Consider the following 22,006-nt stretch of genomic DNA (forward strand, 5'->3'; position numbering starts at 1 on the left):
GTAGAATTTGATTCAACCAAAAGGTTGGTCCAACCTCTGTCAAAATCTATCTCATACCTTTGAGAACCACACAAAATTCTGCAAGGAAATAATTATTCCAAGTGATAGGATCAACAAAGGCCACAAAAATTCACTAGAACTTCTGCGAAATATGCCTCCACAATCCGAGGAGCTGGCTCCCGCAACAAAGGAACCGTTAAAATTGCATTTAAGCCAGCCGCGAAGTGGCGGATGCCAAATAATTTCTTTAATCATAGGAGCATGTTGCGAGTGAATTAGAATAAGAAAAGCCTTAAGCACTTGAAAATCAAACAAGCTATTGCGGAAAAGGAGATTGGCCTTGGAGCAAGAGAGCTTCACCTGTGCCGCAATGACCTCACATACCAAATGAAAATTCATAACCTTCTGATGATATCAAACAACAAATTTGGAAGACCAAATCGCATTAATCCCATAGATAATCGTAACATTAATTACGAAAACACCTTGAGGTGAAGTTGCCCTCGAAGAAATCTTCCAAAAATTAGAGTCAATGATGAGAACATATAGGTTCATAATATCACACAGCCAGTTCCAGATTTTGCAAGAAAAAAACAGTTAAAAAATATGTGGTCACAGTCCTCGGCATGACCGTTGCAAATAGAGCATTTAGAAACAATTATGAAACCACGGTTCCATAACCGGTCATCAGTTGGGACTTTGTTATGAAAGAGCCTCTAGATAAGCAAGGATTTAGAGGGAGGCATAAACCGATTCCATAGAAAAGATGCCCAAGGGAGAGAAGGGGATGATTTCGAAACAAGCTGATAGGCATATTTCAAATCCAAATGGCCATTCGTGGAAAGCTTCCAACAGAATTGATCATCATTCAAATCATCAACTAAGAAGAAATCAACAAGTCTTTCTTCCAAGAAAGGAAAGAAATCATACCAAGCCAAAGGGACGATCCAAGATTTGTTGACAAAAATCTCAGAAATGAGCATGTCTAAATTAATGTTGAGATCCAAAGTAGTTTTCAGATTTACGGATTGAATAAAGGGTGAACCAACCCAAGAATCCTTCCAAAATTTGATTCTTTTTCTATTGCCCAAAGACCAGGAAGCATTCTCCAAAACTGTAGAGAGAAACAACTTGATACTGAGCCAAATAGAAGAAGGAATATGGTATGAAATATATCATATCTGAGAGAATGTTAGACCCTACCTCTCAGAATAAAGGCCTAATCTTTAGAAGCGTTGACAAAATCCAAACATGTTGGTGGTAGGCCCCAACAAAGATCGAGTCTGAGAATTGAAGGCGCAGTTGGATAAGGAGTTTTATATAAAGGACCTTGAACCAGCAAACAAGATATTAGGAATGCAAATTCACCGAGACAGAAAATATAGAAGGATTTGGCTTTCTCAGAAGAATTATCTTCAGAAAGTCTTACGCCACTTCAACATGCAGGACTATAAGCCAATCTCGACCCCACTTCCTATCAATTATAAATTATCCTCAAGTATGACTCCTGACAATGAAGCGGAGAGGATAGAAATGTCTCGAGTACCATATGCATCAGAAGTGGGAAGCCTTATGTATGCTATGATATGTACTAGACCAGATATTGCTAAAGCAATTGGGATGGTTTGTTGCTTTATGCCAAGTCCAGATAATGAACACTGGAATGTTGTTAAGAGGATTCTTATATACATCAAAGGAACCTCAGGTGCTCCATTATGTTTTGGGGGATCGGAATTCACTATCAAAGGCTATGTTGATTCTGATTTTGCAGGTGACCTTGAAAAAAAAATCTACTACTGGCTATGTGTTCAAATTTTCAGGAGGAGTGGTAAGCTGGTTATCCAAATTGCAAACTGTTGTAGCTTTGTCTACTACAAAAGATGAATACATAGCCGCTACCCAAGCAAGCAAGAAAGCAATTTAGATTCAAAGGTTATTGGAAGAGCTCGGGCACAAGCAACAAAAGATTATTTTGTATTCTGACAGTCAGAGTGCCTTGCACATTGCAAGGAATCCATCTTTTAATTCCAATACAAAACACATAGGAGTTCAATACTATTTTGTCATAGAGGTAGTAGAAGAAGAGAGTGAGGATATGTAGAAAATTCACACCAAAGATAACCTAGCAGATGCAATGACGAAGCCGATTAACTCTAATAAGTTTGCATGGTGTATGGCTTCCTATGGCCTATTAGAGGCGTAATCAGCATAAATTTGGCAAAGTATAAGATTATAAATGTGACTTTAAGTGGGAGATTGTCAAAGATTATGGTCATGGTCAAATATTGTGGTCATGGTAAAATATTATGGTCAATGGTCAAATATTATGGTCATGGTAAAAGATTATGGTTAAGGATTGTGGTTGAATAAAGTCACAATTTGTGGACCAAAGAAAGAAACACATATGGTTTTTCATCCATGCTTTTATAACAAATCCCATGGTTTTGTGAAGATGATCACCTATAAATAGAGGTGCATTTCTCATTTACAACTAAACATAGAGCATTGCAACATAACATAAAAGAAAAATTAAGAGAGAAAATAAAATATTGTGTTCTCTTGTAAGGTTATTTTAGTGAGTGCTCTCCTATTTCAAGAGAGTTAATTTGTCCTCTCATTGTATTTAGAGAGAAGTGTTGTAATATCTTCCACTTAGTGAAAATATTTTCTACCGGTGCTTGTGGTTTTTCCCTTATTTGTTGAGGGTTTTCCACGTAAATATTTTGTGTCAATTTTCCTACTCCTTGATCTCTTATTTTGTGATAGTTATCTTGCTACTCTAGTACCCAACATGCACACCATATTACTAACCCTTTCAAAGTTCGACGTCTATGGCTGCCCATCATATTCTCAAAATGTTTCTGGTGTTACCACCCCTCGCTGTGTAGAGTTGCCTTCACTCTTAACCACTTGCAAATAACACTCCAAACACCTGTAAATATTGGACACTAAAAAAATATGTGTTAGACTCCTCGCTCCCACGCCCTATGATGCACCTAGCCTGACCTTGAGCTAATACCCCTCTAACTAAATTATCTTTTGTCGGGATTCTAATTTGGAGCATTCTTCATACCATGCAAGACACTTTTAACGGTATCGCCTTATTCCAAACCATCGTCCATGAATGATTATACAAGGGTTGATCGTCCGTCGATAAGCTCTTATACACCTCTCTTAGTGAATAAGCATTTTAGTTACCATATCTTTCTACTTCTGCTTGGCAAATCTTCTGCCATCAAACCTAGACTCTTCTTGTGTTTTCACCAATGACCCCTTCTTCTCGCTGTATATATTAACTATAGCCCTACACCACATACCACTTATTTCATTTTTTAACTTCCGCTTTCATTTTCTTAACAAAACAAGATTAAAGACCTTCAAATTCTTAATGCCAACCCTTCCTCGTCAGTAGACCAACACACCATATCATGTTTCACCCAATATAATGTATCTTATTATTCTATATTGGATCATAATGTGCAATAATGTATCTTATTATCACCACTCTTCTTAGGTGTTGGTGAGGGGGAGAAAGCATGCAATGCATTTGGTGGTCACTTGCGTCGTGGGTGTTTGAAAACCTATTTACATTTCCAAGCCCAATAAAGTAGATTATTTCTAAGATGTCTATAACCAAATAGATTGCATATTTCTAAGATGTCTAAAACCAAATAAGCATGCAATGCTTTTGGTGGCCACTTGCGCCGGGTGTTTGGAAACCTATTTACATTTCCAAGCCCAAAAATGTAGGTTATTTATAAGATGTCTAAAATCAAATAGATTGCATATTTCTAAGATGTCTAAAATCAAATTGATTGCACAAATATAATATTAAATAAAGTTCTCACAACTCTGGAGAAAAATGATCAAATTAAAAATCCTTATAAATTGGTTTGAAACCTCTAAAATCAAATGCATTTTTTAGTGATTAGTTACGCTAAATTAGTTAGTCTATGAGGAATTTCTTTCCTATTAAAGAAAAAGTCTCAGGAATTTCAGCATTTCAACCTCTTTAATATATTTTATTTTTTACCATCCGATCTATTGTCAATTCTGACATCAATTAGTTTCAGTCTTCTCCTGATGATCACAGTTACGAAGATTGAACCATAACTCATTCACCACTGAACCTACTGACATCAACCTCTTTAATATACTATTTATTCTAACGTCATTCACCACTGAACCTACTAACGATTGGTCATATCTTAATCAGTAACTTCTGACATTTTCAATGGTACAATAACATATTAGATGTATTTTTATATTTTTCTTATCATATTCATTAAATTCAAGGTTGACCAAATTAAAGTCTAACGACAATTTCCAACTATCTAGAATAATCAATAATTAAATGAAGAAAAAAAATATAGTTAAGGACCAAGCAATGTTGGTATTAGATTAATACCACAAAAAAGATATATTGCTAGTGGATTACTACTAATATTTTAGTTTAGCTGAGTTAAACATAATGAAACTAAACAATCCACTAATTGAAGAAGCAATTAACCTCTGAAATGGGCACTGATACACTGTTATTTATAGATTTTAATATTGATTCAATGTTGTGTATCCATCTTAATATATTTAGCAAACCATAAACAGTCATATCTGTTAGTTAGACTTTTTAATAATCATACAACTAGAATGAATTAATAATGCAATTTATTTAAAACTATATGTATACGAATTAAATCTTAAATTATATTATGATGATTAATTTATAACCAATTAAATAAACTTTTGTTAAAATAGCGTGTACGTTTTTCAAATATGCGATGCTTAGAATACTATAATTAAGTAACTTTAAGGCGACTTTGTCTCTTATATGCAATTAGCACATGGACTACCCTTGAAAAGAAATTGATAGGCCATCTGGTCATTATTATAAATATATTTAATTTATTTAAGGATAAAACTTAAGTATTATGTGTACTTTTTACTATTTTCTAATGAAAATATACTGAAAATATACTAAGTGTGTAATTTCCACTCACACGTATGCAGATTTCTTCTATTTTCACTTACTAAATATATTTAAGTATATTTGTCATATTTTCAATGGAAAATAGTAAGAATCACACCTAAAAAATTGTACCTAAGCTTTGTCCTTTATTGAGTATATTTCATGATTGATAATTAATCTATTTAATTTATCAAGATTTTTTTTCTCACACACCAGCTTAATTTTGTGTTTGATTTATAAAAAAATATTAGATACCAGACGTGACAACTTTTTTAATCCAATTTAATGTGGAATTTGATTAAGATTTTTTGGTTTATCACTATAGGTATTGAGATTTCTTGTTTATCACCACTGATACTGAGATTTTTGGTTTATCACCACCGGTATTGTCTGGTTGGGGGTCAGTTTTGACATCAAGAAGTGATTCTAGTCTCCTTTCGATTACAGCTGCGGAGAATCAAACCGTAGTCCTCCCTACCAAGTTCGACGTCAATCACCACTGAACCAACTAACGATTAACAAAATAATAAAATTTTATTTCAGACTAAATCATGTAACAATTTTCTTCATCTTCAATACAGATAAAAAAAAAGTTAAAATACCATTTTTAAAAATTTCTTTTCCAAAAGTACACTCTCTCTCCTAAATTCTCAGAGAGACATTTTAATTTGATTGGTCAAAATGAGTTGGGCCTTTGCTAGATGGAAAAATTATCCCCAAAGAAATGAATACAATTAAAGGAATGACATAATTTAAAAATTTAAATGAGATTTAAAGAGAAAAATCAAGAGTATATAATATATTGGTTAAGTAGAGATCAAAAGAGCATACTTAGTTATGACATATGAGTCTTTAGGCAAACACTTATAAGTCTAATCCTATAGGATGAACTTAAACAATATAAAAAAGAACAAACATGATCATTAGCACCAGAATCGATGATCTAAAAGCTAGATTTTGGTATTAATTAATCATGTTATACTAGAAATATTAGTGATATTTGAAGTCTCACTTGATTGATGATCAAAATGTGAAAATATAATTCAAATTAGGTATAGTGTTTGAAGGGTGAGATTGAAGCATCTAATTTGTCTATTATAGCAAATTGATCGGTTGAGAATATTTCTCTTGAGTAATATTGGGTTGGTTACTTAATTAACATTCTCCTCCAACATTAATATGAATTTGTGCCTCACCACCATTACAATTGTAAGCATTAGCAGAGATCTATTTCTTACTAAATTAAGGAGGATAACCATGTTTCATATAGCACACATCTATGGTATTACCAATTTTCTTTCAATGAGTGAAAGATTGAGTATCCTCCTTTTAACTGTGATAACCGGTTGATGTGTTAACTTTATCATGAACTTGAAATTTTCTTGCATCATAAATATTAATTAGAGTATTTGATTCTTCAACGTTAACACTATCATCGGGTTTAGGAAGTAATGCAATATTGTTATCCTCTTGAATCACCATTGAGTAAATTATGTTATTTGAAGGTAAAGATTCCATCAAAAGAACTTGAGTTTTAATAGCAAAAAACACATCATTCAAACCTGTTAAAAAACTAGATGATTTGATCTTCAAGAAGAAAATCTCTTGTAGAACACATTGACTCACATTTGCATTGATGTATACCAATACAAATTAACATCGATCTATGTGAATTAAGTTCCTCCCAGAGACCATGCAAAGTAAAATAATCAAAGACAAATTTAGAATCTTGCTTGAGATTATTGATCTCAACACGAAGATTAAAGACACGAATTCGACCAACTTTGACAAAGTGTTCCTTAAGATCAATCCACACATATGAAACATTTTCCAAGAAGACAATGGTTTGAGGGATAGGTGTAAAAACAATATTGGTTCTGCATATGGCCGTAAGTTTTGATGATAACTTTACATGTTATCTTAAAGAACAATTGTATGCATTAATGGTTTCTTTCTAGTGTGTGACTTTTGCCTTGCAGGTTCTGACTCTGTTAGGAAGGAGTGTGACGTCATCAGGTTTTGAACTAAACACTCTAGAACAATACTAATGTTGTGTTATAATGGAAGTCAAGATTCTGGAATGTTACTTCTACAACAGTTCTAAGGAACGTTAGTACAAAAGCTTCTGGTCGTGACTTTTCAAGGAAGCTTTGGAGGCCATCTAAAGTTTTGCATCTGTGTCCCATGTTCTAAATATGCTAAAGATGAGGTTGTGCTTAACAAGTTCTGAAGATCTGAAGATATCTCTTCTAAAGATCAAGTGCTGAAAACTCTGAAGACAAGCTTCTGCTGAACAGGTTCTAAAGACTCAAAGACTTAGGTACTGAAGACTCAAGTTCTGATCATCTACAACATGCTTCAATCAACATACAATCAGAAGCCTCTGAAGACTTAGAAGATCAATGATGGCTTGCTTGTGATGGTGAGCATAAAAGTAATAACATAAAATGTGACGTCTACTCTTATAGGATTGAGTAAGAACATTCAAACATGTACTTGTTATCTATCATTTCCACCATTATCCTCGGAGACTTAACAACTGTACTTTGCATTTTCTATTCTACCCTCCACCATATCTATCCTTCTTTATAAAGGAAGCCATTGGAAGAATTTGAAATCAACAAATTAGTTCTACAAAACTACACCAAAGCGTCACACAAACTCCGTTAGAGAAATACTTGTACAATTTTGTATTTTAAACAAGGAGCTTTTGTTCGTATCTTGCTTTCAACACTTTTGTGTTGTTGTACTTAAACATTGTATAATTTGCTTATTAGAAGCATCTTTATATACACACTTGTAATCAACTTGGTTGATTAATTCCTTAGGAGACTAGTGTTAGTCGAAAGCCTTGAGAAGACTGTGGATGCGGTCATAGTGGTTTCACGATAAGGATCAACTGAAGTTGTTGGGATTGTCAGCAAGGTTGATCATTAGCTTATTGTGGTTGATTCCTTAGGAGACTAGTGTTAGTCAGGAGTCTTGAGAAGACATTGGTTGCGGTCATTATGGTTGTCTATAATCAGTTTGGTTATAGTGGATTTAGTCCTTATTGAGAAGGCAAAATCACCTTGGCAGGTGAACTGGAGTAACTTCGTTAACAGTGAACCAAGATAAAAAAATAAGGGTGTTATTTATTGTTATTCACTTGTTAACCTTGTGTTATATGTTGAGAAAAGATTATATATGGTGCAACCTAATTCAACCCCCCATTTCTTGTGTTTCTCGCACCTTTAATAGGTTCAGTAAATGAATTGAGGATCCGTAAATGAACTAGGTAATTGCAATGTTCCCATGCAACTCGGTTAAGATCAATAATTTCAAGAACTTGAATGGATCCATCAACGAAAGACATCTTGTTCTTGGTGCCAAGTGCTCATTGCATGGAACATGACCATGGCACATAATTCGAGCATTCAATGGAGGTGTTATCTTCATGAAACTAGGACCTCCACATGATGAATGTGGTAACAGAGTCAACATCACCATTAGAAACATGAATCGAAGGTTGATTTACATGTTGAGGCATGATCATTGGATCTTAAATAATTCCCAATCAAATAAGAATGAAGAAAATCAACAAGAAAAGGAAAAAATAATGCAACAATTTGTTAAGATTGAAGAGAAACTAAAATGGTTTTGCGACTGATATCATATTAGGAATCTTAAAATTCATGCTCAATTGAACTCAAAACATAAATTATATATTTTTTTCCAGGAATTAATGCAATATTATTACTCTCCTATGAAATTACCATCGAGTAAATTTTATTAGTTGAAGATAAAGGTTCCATCAAAAGAACTCGAGTTTTAATAGCAGAAAAACCACCATTCAAACCTATTAAAAATTGAATAATTTGATCTTCAATTCAAAAATCTCTTGCAGAACGCATTGTCTCACATATGCATTATGTATACAGGTAGAAACCGACATCGGTCTATGTGAGTTAAATTTCTTCCACAAACCATTCAACTCAGTAAAATAATCAATGGCATATTTATAACCTTGCTTGAGATTATTGATCTCTTCGCGAAGATAGGATACACAAATTCAACCAATTTTAGCAAAGCATATTCCTTGAGATCAATCCACTCATCTAAAACATTTTTCCAAGAAAACAGTTGTATGAGTGATAGGTTTTGTAATTGAATTGAGAATCCATACTTGTAACGTTCCCACACAGCTTGGTTGAGAATAATAATTTTAGAAACTTGAATGAATTTATCAATGAAAGAGAACTTGTTCTTGACTTCGAGGGCTGTTGCATGGAGCATGACCATGAAAAATTGTTGGAGCCATTCATTGGAGGTGTTAACTTCACCGAACTAGAAATTTCACTTAAATAAACGTAGTAACAAAGTCAATGTCACCATTAGAAACACGAATTGGGTTGATTCGAGCGCTAAAACATGATCGACGGACCTAAAACAATGCATAATCAGAGAAGGATGAAAAATGTCTTAGAAAAAGAAAGAAAGAAGGGTCATGCTAATGAGTGCCCCAGGGGCACTCTTTAAGCATTCCATATAAAGAATATATTCCATAAATAAATTATTTATTTCAATTTCTAATGCATTAAATACACATAATTTCAATAAAACAAACTATGTTATTATTTAAAAAAGTCAGTTATTTCCATTTCTAACATATTAAATACAAGTATTACTTACCTTTTTAAATTCTTAACAAGTGCCCCTGAGACACTCGTTAGTAATTCCCAAGAAATAATTAATACAAAAATTTGTTAAAATTAAAAAACCTAAATCATATTATAAATCTTGAAATTCATGCTCAATTGAACTCAAAACATAAATTGTAAGTGTTTCTCTTAGTTCATTCATTCACCAATTATCAATAGAAATGATGGAGAACCATAACTAATTTGTTACACACTTATTAAATTGTAGCTTGTACAACAAGAAAAAAAAGGTAGATTAACTAAGTAAGTAGCTAACTAAAATGGATTTTCTGGGACTGTTTCATGATGGCTTAATATTTGGAAGTAAAGTTTGGCACTATGCTGGCATGAACCGAAATTCCCTTGACGAAAGTCAAAGATATATCATTGGACAATAATAAAAGATAAAGTAACATAGGTGAATGCAGGGAGATAGATAAATATGAAAGAGTGGGTACCACCACAATGCACTATCGTTGTAGGGTCATCTCATCTCATGCATGGCTTTTCTTCCATTGGCCCCTCAATCCTTATAACTTACTACCGTGGACTGGTCAGCCTTGGCTAACCTTTTGCTTTACTATTATGCTGCTGTGACAGTTCTTCAAGCACAGCATATTGTCTTCATTTTTGTGAATTTCTTTTCTTTAAATTATGCTAATGTCATCTCAGGTAAATATATTAAAGAAATACATTCTGATACAAATTGGAATAAATAATACATAGTAGTAATAATCTAGAATAAAACAAAATAAAAATGACATAGATTGGTTTTGACCGTATCAAAATTGAAACAGAAAAAACAACACGTACCAATACAAATGAACAATTCCAAATTTGCATTATACAATTATTATGCTGGATTGTAAGAAGCACATGAATGTGACAACATTTTCACCTGTTGAAGAATTCATCATAATTTACAAAAGACTAAAAAAGGTTAGTACTAATGACAACATTGACAAGGCTATATAATTCCAATAAATACTACATTATTGACAAGTGACAATAACTAATGAGAGGAGAAGAGGTCTCATCTCATCTTCCTTTTGAAAAACCAAACAAACTATGTCCATTCCCAATGCACATGTACTACATAATGCTTGATAATATGTCCACTAGAAAAGAATCCTTGCAACGACGTCGTTTAGTGGCACAATTATTTGCTTCTTTTCCTGGTTTGGTTGCTATAGCATCAAGTACACTACTTCAACTACCTCGGAAAACGGTCCTCTTTTTCTAAAGCAGTTTTCACCACTTTTCTTGATTCTCATCCTTTTATTATTTTTATCTTTTCTTTCAAAACTTCAACTAACCCTCCCACAACACATATTCAAGATCTAATCATAATATATATAATTTGTAAATATTTTTCAACATGATTTTTGAGTAAATTTTTAAAATTTCATAATCACTAAAAAAAATCATATTATATGATATGGATTATGTTGGTTTTTTATTCTAAAATTTTCAAAAATTTATAATCAGAGTTGAGATCAGAATTGTATATGCAAGACCCAGATTTTCACTCTAACATAACACTTTTTTTAAAAGATAAATTCTTAAATATTTTCACCTTTAAAACCGAGAATATTTAGTAATAATGACGCAAACTTGAGATTTATAAAATTAAAAGTGACAACTTTTTTATGAGAAGTTCTTGCATAGAAACGATAATAAATTCATAGTATTAGGCACAATCAATAAGAAGAAAAGAAAATTTAATTTATTTAAATTTTAATTTTTTTAATTAGATTTAGCGGGTGGTTTTAATTTTTTTAATATCATTTAATTTTATCATATATTTAATTAATTATTAAATCATTTAAATTTAGAAAGTTTTTGAGACAATTTAGTTTCCAAATAATTTTAATCAATTTTTATAATAAATAGATAAAAAAAATCTTAAAATAAAAAAGCAGGTCAGACACATTAAAGTATACTGAGTCCTGCATTAAAATCTGAAAGTTTATTTACTTCCATTAATTAATAATTCCACCAAATATATTTTTTGTGTCTGAAAAATTCAGAGAAAGAAAAAAACTGGAAAGAAAAGAAGAAGCATCAGCATCAGCATCTGCCTCAGAAAAAGAAAAAGCAAAAAGAAGAACTTCTCTTTCTCTTTCTCTTTCTCTTTCTTTCAGCATTTTTGTCTCTTTTTTCACTTTCTTTAACCAAACAACTACAACCTTGCTTAACAACAACCTCTTCCAACGTTGTTCTTTTCTCCAACATTCATGTTCTTACACTTCAACGTTTCTTAGTGTGTATCCAAAATCATGGCTGATTCTTCTACCTTGCGCTTGGTTCGTTGCCCCAAATGTGAAAATCTACTCCCTGAACTCGCTGATTATTCTGTTTATCAATGTGGTGGTTGCGGTGCTGTTCTTCGAGGTAACTAATTTCTACCACTTGTAATGCGTTTAATCAGTTTCATTATGTTTCTTAATCTTTCGGTAATTGAAATTTGAAAGGGTGTTTTTAGTTTCTGATTATGTGTAGTTTTGATTTTTGTTTTTAATTTCAGCAAAACATAAGGGTTATGTGAGTGGTAGTTTGTCTGATGAGGGAAAAGTTGGACAAGGTTCTGGAAAATTGGAGGAAGGATTAGTTGATTCTAGTGATGATTCTAATGTTGTTGATGTTAAATCTAGTAATGGTGTCTCTAGGTTTGATAATCGAGTGGATAACGACGATGGGATTCGAAGAAATCCGAGTGAATCGGAGGGTGTTGATGAGAAAGGGGTTTTGGAGAATGGTGTTGATGATGTTGTAAGAGAGAATGTTGATGAAGTGAGTACTGTAATGGAAAGAAAACAGGCCGAATCGAAGTCTAAAGTTGGTAATGAAAATGGGTTTGATCTCGCGGCTGGAAATTCTAATTTGCGAAATGGGGAGAGAACTGAGATGGAGGGGTTTCGGAGAAAGCTACGAGGTGGAATGGAAAATGTGAGATTTGCTAGTTCTAGTTATCCTGATGAGGGACCTTCAAATGGATATTCGGGTTATTCTAATAGTTATAAAGAATCATGGAGGGATCATAAAGAAAAAGATGGTGTGAATAGAGTTCAGCATCTTGAGCAAGATCGAGCTGAGCTTCTAAGGAAGTTGGATGAGTTAAAACTTCAGCTTAGCAAGTCTTCTGAAGCGGTTAACAATCAGAAGGAAAAGGTTCTTCTTGATGAAAGGATGATTCCTCCGGATCCTCATCGTCAGTTTGGTGGCTCGGATCCTTGGTTTCCGGATGGATCGTCGGGATTAAACCGGACTTCGAGGCAATTTTTTGGACCTGATAAACATATGGCAGGTCCCCCTCATCGTGATTATCATCATGATCCGTATCCTTATATAGTCGGTCACGAAACGGCCATGCCTAATTTCCATCCTTCGATGCATAATCCAAATCAATATGGGGATCCTTTTGCGTCTCAAATGCTGAGGAGAGGTCCACATCAATTCTCACAGCAACCACTGCATCCCTACTTTCCTGGACGGTATGTTGATCCTAATCCAGATTCATACGAACTGTATGCGCATAATAGTAATAATGCAATGCTTCACCCACTTTCTTGCTCTTGTTTCCATTGCTATGACAACAAACGAAGAGGTTCAGTGCCGGGGCCGCCTACTTCATTCGTTAACAGCAGGTTTCCTGATGCCCCAAATGATCGTATGTTATATCATCATCATGAGATCCCTGGGGCATTTGGATCACATGCTCATAATTCTAGAGCTTCAATTCCTGCAGCGCGTTTTGGTGAAAATCATTTACATACGAGATGGCCTAGTGACTTCAACTCTGAGTTGGGTGGCGGTGGTCGAAATCGTCCTCGTAAGGTAATGCTAGCTAGTAGTAGCCGGCGTTGCCGTCCTGTGGCCGGTGGTTCACCTTTCATCACGTGTCATAACTGCTTCGAGTTACTGCAGCTGCCTAAAAAAGCACTTGTTCTTGTGAGAAACCACCAGCAGAAAGTGCGATGTGGAGTTTGTTCTTCCGAAATCAGCATTTCTATCATCAATAAAAAGCTGGTTATATCTCCTCATTCAGAATTGAAGGGAGCTCCCTCAAGGATTGATGATAGATATAACGAGGTTCTAAATAGCCGTGTGTCACATGCCCGTGGTTTTGCAAACAGGAGCCGTGCCAACTTCTCATCTGATGATTATTCTGGTTATGATTTTCTCTCGGTAGATAGAGAAACCCTTTCAGCAGTTGCTTTAAACTCTAACAAGTCGCAGGAGATGCCGAGTTTTCATTCCACATCTCCTAGTACATCTGAGGATGAAAATAGTTCAGAAGCGATGACTGCTTCAAGGGAGGCTGTGAAGTCCATTCTCCGGCCTACAGCAGACTCTCTATCTCCTCCTTCTGGGTCACCTCCGCAAGAGTATATTGATCACTCTAATAGTAACCGCACTGTAAATCGGTTTGGAAAAGGAAACCGAAGTAGCCGGTCAGAGCAAGATAAGGCAAAGTTGGAAAAGATTACATCGCGTCAAAATTCTTTGAAAGAAACCGCGGTTGCTACTGAAATGGATGTCCTTGATTATTCTAACACCGGAGTCTCCCAGGATTCCAGAGATGCTAGCCGAGAACACGATCATCCTAGATCTAACAAAGGGGGTGAATCATTCTTTGCAAACATAATCAAGAAAAGCTTCCGATCTAGTCAAACCGATGATCGTGGGAAAATTAATGTTACTGTGAACGGAAAGCCCTTGTCAGATCGTGTGGTTAAGAAGGCTGAAAAGCTTGCAGGACCAATCCAACCTGGAAATTATTGGTCAGTATGCTTTACATCTAACATTTTGAACCATTCAAACCTAATGCTATGCTAGATTGAGATATATAATTGTAATCCTTTGTACAGGTATGATATTCGGGCTGGATTTTGGGGCATCATCGGCGGGCCTTGTCTTGGAATAATTCCCGTAAGTTTTACTATTCTAGCTCAGTCTATTGGTTCGATACATGCATGTGAAATTTAGTGATATTTTAACAAAATGATGCATTTTATCCTGCAGCCATTTATAGAAGAGTTCAATCATCCCTTGCCAGAAAAATGCTCCGGTGGGAATACCGGTGTTTTTGTAAATGGTAGGGAACTTCATCAAAAAGATTTGGATTTGCTTTCTGGAAGAGGACTTCCACCTGATGGAGATAGATCGTATATCATTGAAATTTCTGGGAGAGTCCTCGACGAAGACACGGGAGAAGAGCTGGACTGCCTTGGCAAACTCGCACCAACGTTAGTACCGAGTTTTTTTGTAGATTTTGTTCTTATTCTCTATTCATTTTGTACTTTCTTTTGTTTTAATGCACTTATATTTCTACAGAGTGGAGAAAGTGAAACATGGATTCGGTATGAAACCACCTCGAGCAGCTCAATAGTCAAAACATAGGAGACAAATATTCTTTTACAGGTTTAAGAAGGCGAATATTGTTCCATCCTTCTGAAGATTTGGAAACATTATCTAGCATCTGATCATGGCTTGAATTTGGATGACATATGTCATGTGTAAAGTTTTAATTGCTAAAAAACAGCAGTAGAAGTTTTGTGCTTGATATCAGGTGGTTTTAGGAAAATTGAAGTGGTATTGCTGAAAGTCTTGAATTCAGTGTAGAATTTGATGTGTAAAAATTTGCAATTTATTTCTTGTTTGTAGTAGAAATGCATTTGCAAGTGAATTTTGGAAATTATATTTCAAACCACTTCACTTGTCAAGTTATCAAACCATATCAGCATGGCAACATCAATCGCTTTATTCATTTATTTTTTATCTATATAAATGAGTGAATTGAGTCAATTATTTTGAAATAGAAAGAGTGATATTTGTATTCGAATTTGTTTTAGTGCTGTAAATCCCAATGGTTTTACTCCACTTATGGTTCCTCATCTCAATGGGTTATGTCATATTTTGTGCTTTGACATCTTCCCTATACAGAATAGAACAAGTGGAATAATGCAGAAAAAACTTGAAACTATGATGCAGAAAACTATGTTCTATGTATATATTTTAAGCAAAAGAAACTTCAAATAAAACCAAAAAGATACACGAAACCGGGATCAAACCAAGACCCCTTAAGAAAGAAAGTCTTAGTCTAGGGATGCCTATCTATATCGAAAGAGAGAGAAATAACCTAATAGAGTCAATATGATAGGTTAATAGTGTGATAGAAAAAGTAGGAAAAAGATAGATTTTAAAGAGATATTAAATTTTCAAAATTGAATCACTTTTAAATTTTTTTAGGGAAAATGACGAAGTTCTTAAGGTCCACTAATAAATCGATAGAGATTCTCAAGATCGGGATCAAGGTGGTTGGGAGGTTTATAATATGACATTTTTGGGCAAGTGGTGGTGATGTTGTAAGAATGAAAAATATAATTTGTGGTATAAGGTTTTATCTTGTAAATATGGGTTGGTAGCAGAGGAACGAGTAAGAGGTTCTCGAAATGACTCCATCCGGTAGAGGGACATTCGTTGGGTAGATATAGGAGGTGGGGAGTGAGTGCTATGGGTGGGAGGAGTTGTTTATGCGATATGTTTTATAGGTTGTCCAAGTTGATGGTGGATAAATGTGTTGTACTAGCCAAAAAGTATATGTGTGTACGGTATTCCTACAAGGGAAAGGGATATTTAGAGACATTAGTAGGTTTATAATAGTTTAGGAAGGTTATGGCTTGTCTGCGGCGGCAAGACGCCCTGTATGGTAGTGTTATAATGTTTATAGGATTTTAGAGGGACAACTCACGTGAGGTGAGTGACCTTGTATGTAAGGGCTATGCTTAGGGTATGAATGATATGTCTCTTACCTACTATGAGTGAGGCGTTTAAAGAGACTCTCTAGGGTATGGGTTGCAGAGTTAGTGGGTAGTTATGCCTTAGCTTTATGACCAAGAACGTGGTCAAGGAAGACTTAGCTTGTTCTTTCTAGAATCAAGGAAGAAGTGGTTCCTCTTTTGACTAGCTCTTTGAAATAGGTATCTTAATCTAAGTTGAATATGGGAGGCTTATCCCCTCGTTAGGCTACTAGGTGCAAGTCCTAGGGGCGGCTCATCCCAATCATTGAGCTATTATGAGCTAGGCCTAGAGGGAAGCTCCCGCCCATTCCTTGGGCTGCGAAGTGCTATCCTTAGAGGTGAAGTTGTCGCCCCTTCTTTGGGTTGCTAGGTGCTAGCCCTAGGGGAAGCTACTGCCCTTCTTTGAGTTGTCAAGTTCTAGCCCAGAGGGGAAGCTTCCACTACTTCTTTCGGCTGTCAAGTGCTAGCCCTAGGGAAAGCTCATGCCCGTCTTTGGATTGTTAGGTGCTAGCTCTAGGGGAGGCTGCCGCCCATTCTTTGGGTTGCCAGGTGCTAAACTTGCAGGGAGGATCCCTTCCCTTCTTTGAGCTGTCAGGTGCTAGCACTGGTGGAAAAACTCCCCCTTCTTTGAGTTGTCAGGTACTAATTATGGGAGAGACTTCTGCCATTTTTTAGATGCCAGGTGCTAACTTTAGGGGGAAGCTCTCGCCTATTTTTTGGAGCTAGCGCTTTTTTGAATACTCTTTATTAGAACCCAATAAAATATAGCACCACATGAGTCTTGGTGGAAAATATTGTTCATTCCAGACAAGAATGAGTGGGTGTGGAGTTGAGGTGAAGGAGACTATTATTTAAATATAAAGATGAGTTAATATCTAATATTTCATTGAAGTTAAATGAGAAAAACGTGTGAATTTAGAACTATGTGACAAATAAAAAGTATTAAATCAAAGAAGTCTAACAAATCTTAATGAAACATTTTGGAAGAGGTTTATCACCACACAGTAATGTGATTTAAAACAAATTTGTACATGTGAAAGTTAAATTGTTTGCTTGAGATTATTACAAAATATGTTACCAACTTAAGAGAATTTGGAGAAAAGTGGTATTGTGCCACCTAATGAAAATTTGTGCCAAGGTGAACGTGGAGTCGAGAAAAGTGTCAAACATCTATTCTTTAAATGTCCAATTTTTCATCAAGTTTGACATTGGATTTTAGAGTGTTTGGGAATTTAGAGCATTATGCCAAACAAAGCCTCACCACTAATACATGTAACATTTATTTTTTTCTATGTTCTAATAGTAATTGCTTATCTAAAGCCCTGCATGAACTGCAAAACGTGTGTTGAATTATATTTGAAGCTTTATTTATACACTTTTATCATTCAAATAAGAAAATAAAGATGAGCCTCATTAAGATTCCATTTTGGGACTTGGATTGCTTAGAGTTATTTAGAAATTTTATCTCTGCATAAACTAAAAATCATGTGTTGATGTTAAAAGTAGATAATTTCTTTTTTTCATTCAAATATTAAGGTGAAGCAAAATGAGATCTTTTTGTTGGAGATTGGGTACATGAGCTATCTACTCCATCGTACACAAATGAGAGAGGTGTCATGTGATTGGAAATCAAATCATCATCAAAACTGTATCAGAACGTCCTGATTTAGATCAAAAGGATGTGACATTACCAAATTCAAATCAATCAAAAGGATATTTTTTCGCAAAAAACTGCGTCCATTTGTGTGTGCACACGAATAAATATATTTAATATGATATAAAATATATTTATGTATATTTAAATTTAAAATGAGTTAATTAATTATAAAATGAATAATAATTATATGAACTCAATTATATTAAATATGTATTATATTGATAGTGACAAGTGAGAAGAAAAGAAATTAGGTACATTTCTATCATTTGAAATGAAAAAATAGAGACAAGAGAGACAAAATATATGGCCCCACAACTTTTTCTATCTTACTCCCTCCGTCTCATAATAAGTGTCATATTTGAGTTTTGCACGGTTCTTAAGAAAATGATTAGATGTATTGGTTTTAATGATAAAGTTAATATCATTTACTAAAGTACCCTTATTTCTTATAGGTAGTAGAGTAGTTGAAAAACGTGAAAGTTAATAAATAGGGGTATAATAGTGGAAAAAAGTAATAAATGTTGCATTGGTTTTCTAAAGAGACATTTATTTTGAGACATGAAAAAAGTGCAAATGAGACACTTATTATGAGACGGAGAGAGTATTATTCAATTTGATACGATATAAAATGTATGTAAATATACGTATAAATTTGAAATAAGATATTTAATTATAAAATGAACGGGAATTATATAAACTCAATTAATGTTGACTAAAAATAAAATAGGTATTGTGTTGACAGTGACTCATAAGATAAAAAGGTAGTTGTTTACACGACTATGGACTATTATCCAATTTGATACGACATAAAATGTATTTAGTTATACATGTAAATTTGAAACGAGTTACTTAATTGTAAAATGAATAATGATCATATAAACTCAATTGTATTGAATAATAGTACAGAAATAAAAAAATAAAAAAAGAACTTGTGAGATGTAATAAGAAATAAAAGAAAATTTGGAAATAAAAATTTTAATGTTAACTAAAATAAAAAAGATATTGTCCTAATAGTGATTTATGAGGTGAAAAGTTAGTTGTCTACACCAGTATTAAGTATTATCCAATTTGATAAGTTATAAAATATATTTAGATATACATGTAAATTTGAAATGATTCAGTAAAATGAACAATGATCGTATAACCTCAATTGTATTAAATAACGACAAAAAAAATGAATATGTGAGATGGAAAAAAAATTGACATTAGAAAATAAGAATTTTGTCTCTTAAATCAAGACAATTATATTATTTGATTATAAATAAAATAGGTTTTATATTGATAATGACTTCTTAATTGTCTAAACAATTTGATAAAATAATTTGTTAATTTTATAATTATGAATTATTTTGTAATAACTATAAATTATTTTTTAATTATCCTAAAATAATTATATTTTTTTATTAAGATTAAATTTTATAGTTTAAAAATTCAATATTTTTCTATGTTCCTCTCTATTTCATTAAAAATGGTTTTATTTATTTATTTTTAATTAGAAAAATAAAGAAGGGAAAGAGAAAATGGAGAGAGAATAATTTAAAATGAAAGTGAGAGAAATTTGAAATTTGAATCAAAAGAAGAAATAGAAGAGTAAAAAAGTTGAAGTTAAAAAATAAACAAATGTGATAGAGTCAGGTATCACGTTGTAGTTGATTTAGAATGAAAATATTTGATTCATTAACTAATTATTGAATAATTTTTAATGTAGTGTAAGTTTTAGAGTGAAGACTCATTTTGATCAGTAAAAAACTAAACAGCTCAAATTAATTCCGACAAAAAAAATCCGATTTAATCCCTTAAAAAATTTAACCATTTTATATTAGACTCCTTGTTACTATTTTTTTTAAATCAGTTTTTTTTAATACTAATGCATGTTTGTTTGATAAAGAAGGAAAGCTTCTTGTTATCTAGCAGCTCAATAGAGATTTGGATAAATGATATTTGTGTTGATAGATTTTCATTAATAACTACTCTAAACTTGAGATATGCTAATTAACTAAAGCAATGCAAAATATTACATGTCATGTTCCCCTAGTACTATGGCAAGAATTCAAAAGGGATAGTAGTTTTATTTTACATTACTTTGTTATTTACAATTTGACAAATGAAATTAATCTTAAATATTGTTCAAATTGTCATGGAGTTTGGGTGGCTATAGAAAGAGAGTCACAAAATAATGAGCTTCGATCCCTACAAGACTGTATAATGTACTACACTAAGTCATTTGTATGGTTGGGCTTTCATGTGAGAGTTTAGCTTATGTTTTGATTAATGGAATAGAGCGGAATGAAATGGAATAAAGTTATATTTTATTGTTTGGATTGACTTAAAAAATGTGAAAAACTTATTTGAAATTATGTGTTTTTTACAACACATATCCAGCTTATCTCATGGCAATGGATGTGAAGGCAATGGATGTGAAAAACTAATGATATTATGTGAAAAGTGTTAAGTTATTGCATTTTTGTAGCATTATATTATTTGAGTAATTTTTAAAAATTTACGTTTTCTGCTAAATCTTAATATTGGTCTTATGGATAAAAGTCTTGATATTCTTTTTGTTGGTGCCCAAGAATAAAGATGATAACAAAGAGAATGAACAGAAGGAATAACGGCGCAAAAGAGATGAGAGAATAAAGTTGTATATTCTACTTGCGTTGTTAATAAATGATAGCTACTACAAGACTATTTATACAAAAGAAAAATTGCCTCCTAAGCCCTAACAGACTAAACTTAGTAAACAAGTTTAAAGTACAAATAGTACAATACTACAAAATACTAAAGTACCCTTACTAACTAAGCAGCTACGCTATCTGGACCCAGAAGGTAACATCTTCTGGTCAACACTATCTTCTGAGTAACCATCAGAAGATCAGCCTACATCAGAACTTCTGATGCTCATCTTCTGAATATGGATTACTCTTCAATACCATCCCTTAATTCATATTCTTCAATCAAAGCTGACAACGCCAATTCCATTCCTTAAGAGCAGAAATTGATCCGTCTTGATCGCCTTCGTCAGAACATCTGTCATCTGCTTCTGGGTGCTACAGTGCACAACTTCTAATGTTCCGTTCTGGACTTGGCTTCTCAAGAAATGATACTTAGTCTCAATATTCTTGCTTCTTCCATGTAACACCGGATTCTTGGCAAAATTGATTGCAGACTTGTTATCAATCATCAGCTTCAGAGGCTTCTTCACTCTAATCTTCAGATCTTCTAATAGATTCAGAAGCCACACAGCTTGACATGCAGCTACAACGCCTGCGATGTACTCAGCTTCACAGGTTGATATAGCAACAACAGGTTGCTTCTTGGAACTCCAAGAAATAGGACCTCCCAGAAACATAAACAAATATCCAGAGGTACTCCTTCTATCAACTCTATCTCCACACCAATCAGAGTCAGAGTAACTCAATAACTCCGATTCTTCCTTTCTCCCAGAAGGAAACAAAATGCCAAACTTCGGAGTTCCCTTGATATAACTCAAGATTCTGACAGCAGCTTGGTAATGGGACCACTTAGGTTTACTCATGAACCTACTAACCAATCCAACTACATAGCATATATTAGGTTTGGTATTACACAAATACCTCAGAGAACCCACAAGCTGTTTGAAGATCGTAGCATCAACATCTTCACCTTCAGAGTTAGAGTCCAACTTCTGATTCGTTTCTGACGGTGTTACAACACCTTTGCAATTCTCCAGCTTGAATTTCTTCAAAAGTTCTAACTCATACTTCAGCTGATGCAGAATGATACCATCTTCTGAGTACACAATATCCATCCCTAGAAAATATGACATTTTCCCAAGGTCTGTAATCTCAAACTCATTCATCAGCACCTTCTTGAACTTCATCAGATCTTCTGGACATATCCCTGTAAGCAATATGTCATCAAC

The 22,006-nt window shown here is 33.8% G+C and overlaps 1 protein-coding gene across 1 annotated transcript; it reads left to right on the forward strand.

Moving 5' to 3' along the window:
• Positions 1 to 11,679: 11,679 nt before the first annotated feature.
• On the forward strand, positions 11,680 to 15,343 carry LOC131610734 (protein ENHANCED DISEASE RESISTANCE 4). The gene is made up of 5 exons (XM_058882767.1): positions 11,680 to 12,039; positions 12,173 to 14,429; positions 14,517 to 14,577; positions 14,671 to 14,894; positions 14,983 to 15,343. The coding sequence occupies exons 1-5, from the start codon at positions 11,925 to 11,927 to the stop codon at positions 15,035 to 15,037; spliced, it is 2,712 nt and encodes a 903-aa protein (XP_058738750.1). The 5' UTR covers positions 11,680 to 11,924; the 3' UTR covers positions 15,038 to 15,343.
• The last annotated feature ends 6,663 nt before the right edge of the window (positions 15,344 to 22,006 follow it).

The sequence above is a fragment of the Vicia villosa genome, linkage group LG6, assembly GCF_029867415.1.
Source record: "Vicia villosa cultivar HV-30 ecotype Madison, WI linkage group LG6, Vvil1.0, whole genome shotgun sequence".
Lineage (NCBI taxonomy): Eukaryota > Viridiplantae > Streptophyta > Magnoliopsida > Fabales > Fabaceae > Vicia > Vicia villosa.

What these genes read in the sequence shown, in the direction of transcription:
- LOC131610734 (XM_058882767.1), top strand. Translation starts at nt 11,925, where the DNA reads ATGGCTGATTCTTCTACCTTGCGCTTGGTTCGTTGCCCCAAATGTGAA. An exon ending in ATCCAACCTGGAAATTATTG is followed by an intron (nt 14,430 to 14,516) that starts GTCAGTATGCTT and finishes TCCTTTGTACAG; the next exon opens with GTATGATATTCGGGCTGGAT. An exon ending in CTTGTCTTGGAATAATTCCC is followed by an intron (nt 14,578 to 14,670) that starts GTAAGTTTTACT and finishes TTTATCCTGCAG; the next exon opens with CCATTTATAGAAGAGTTCAA.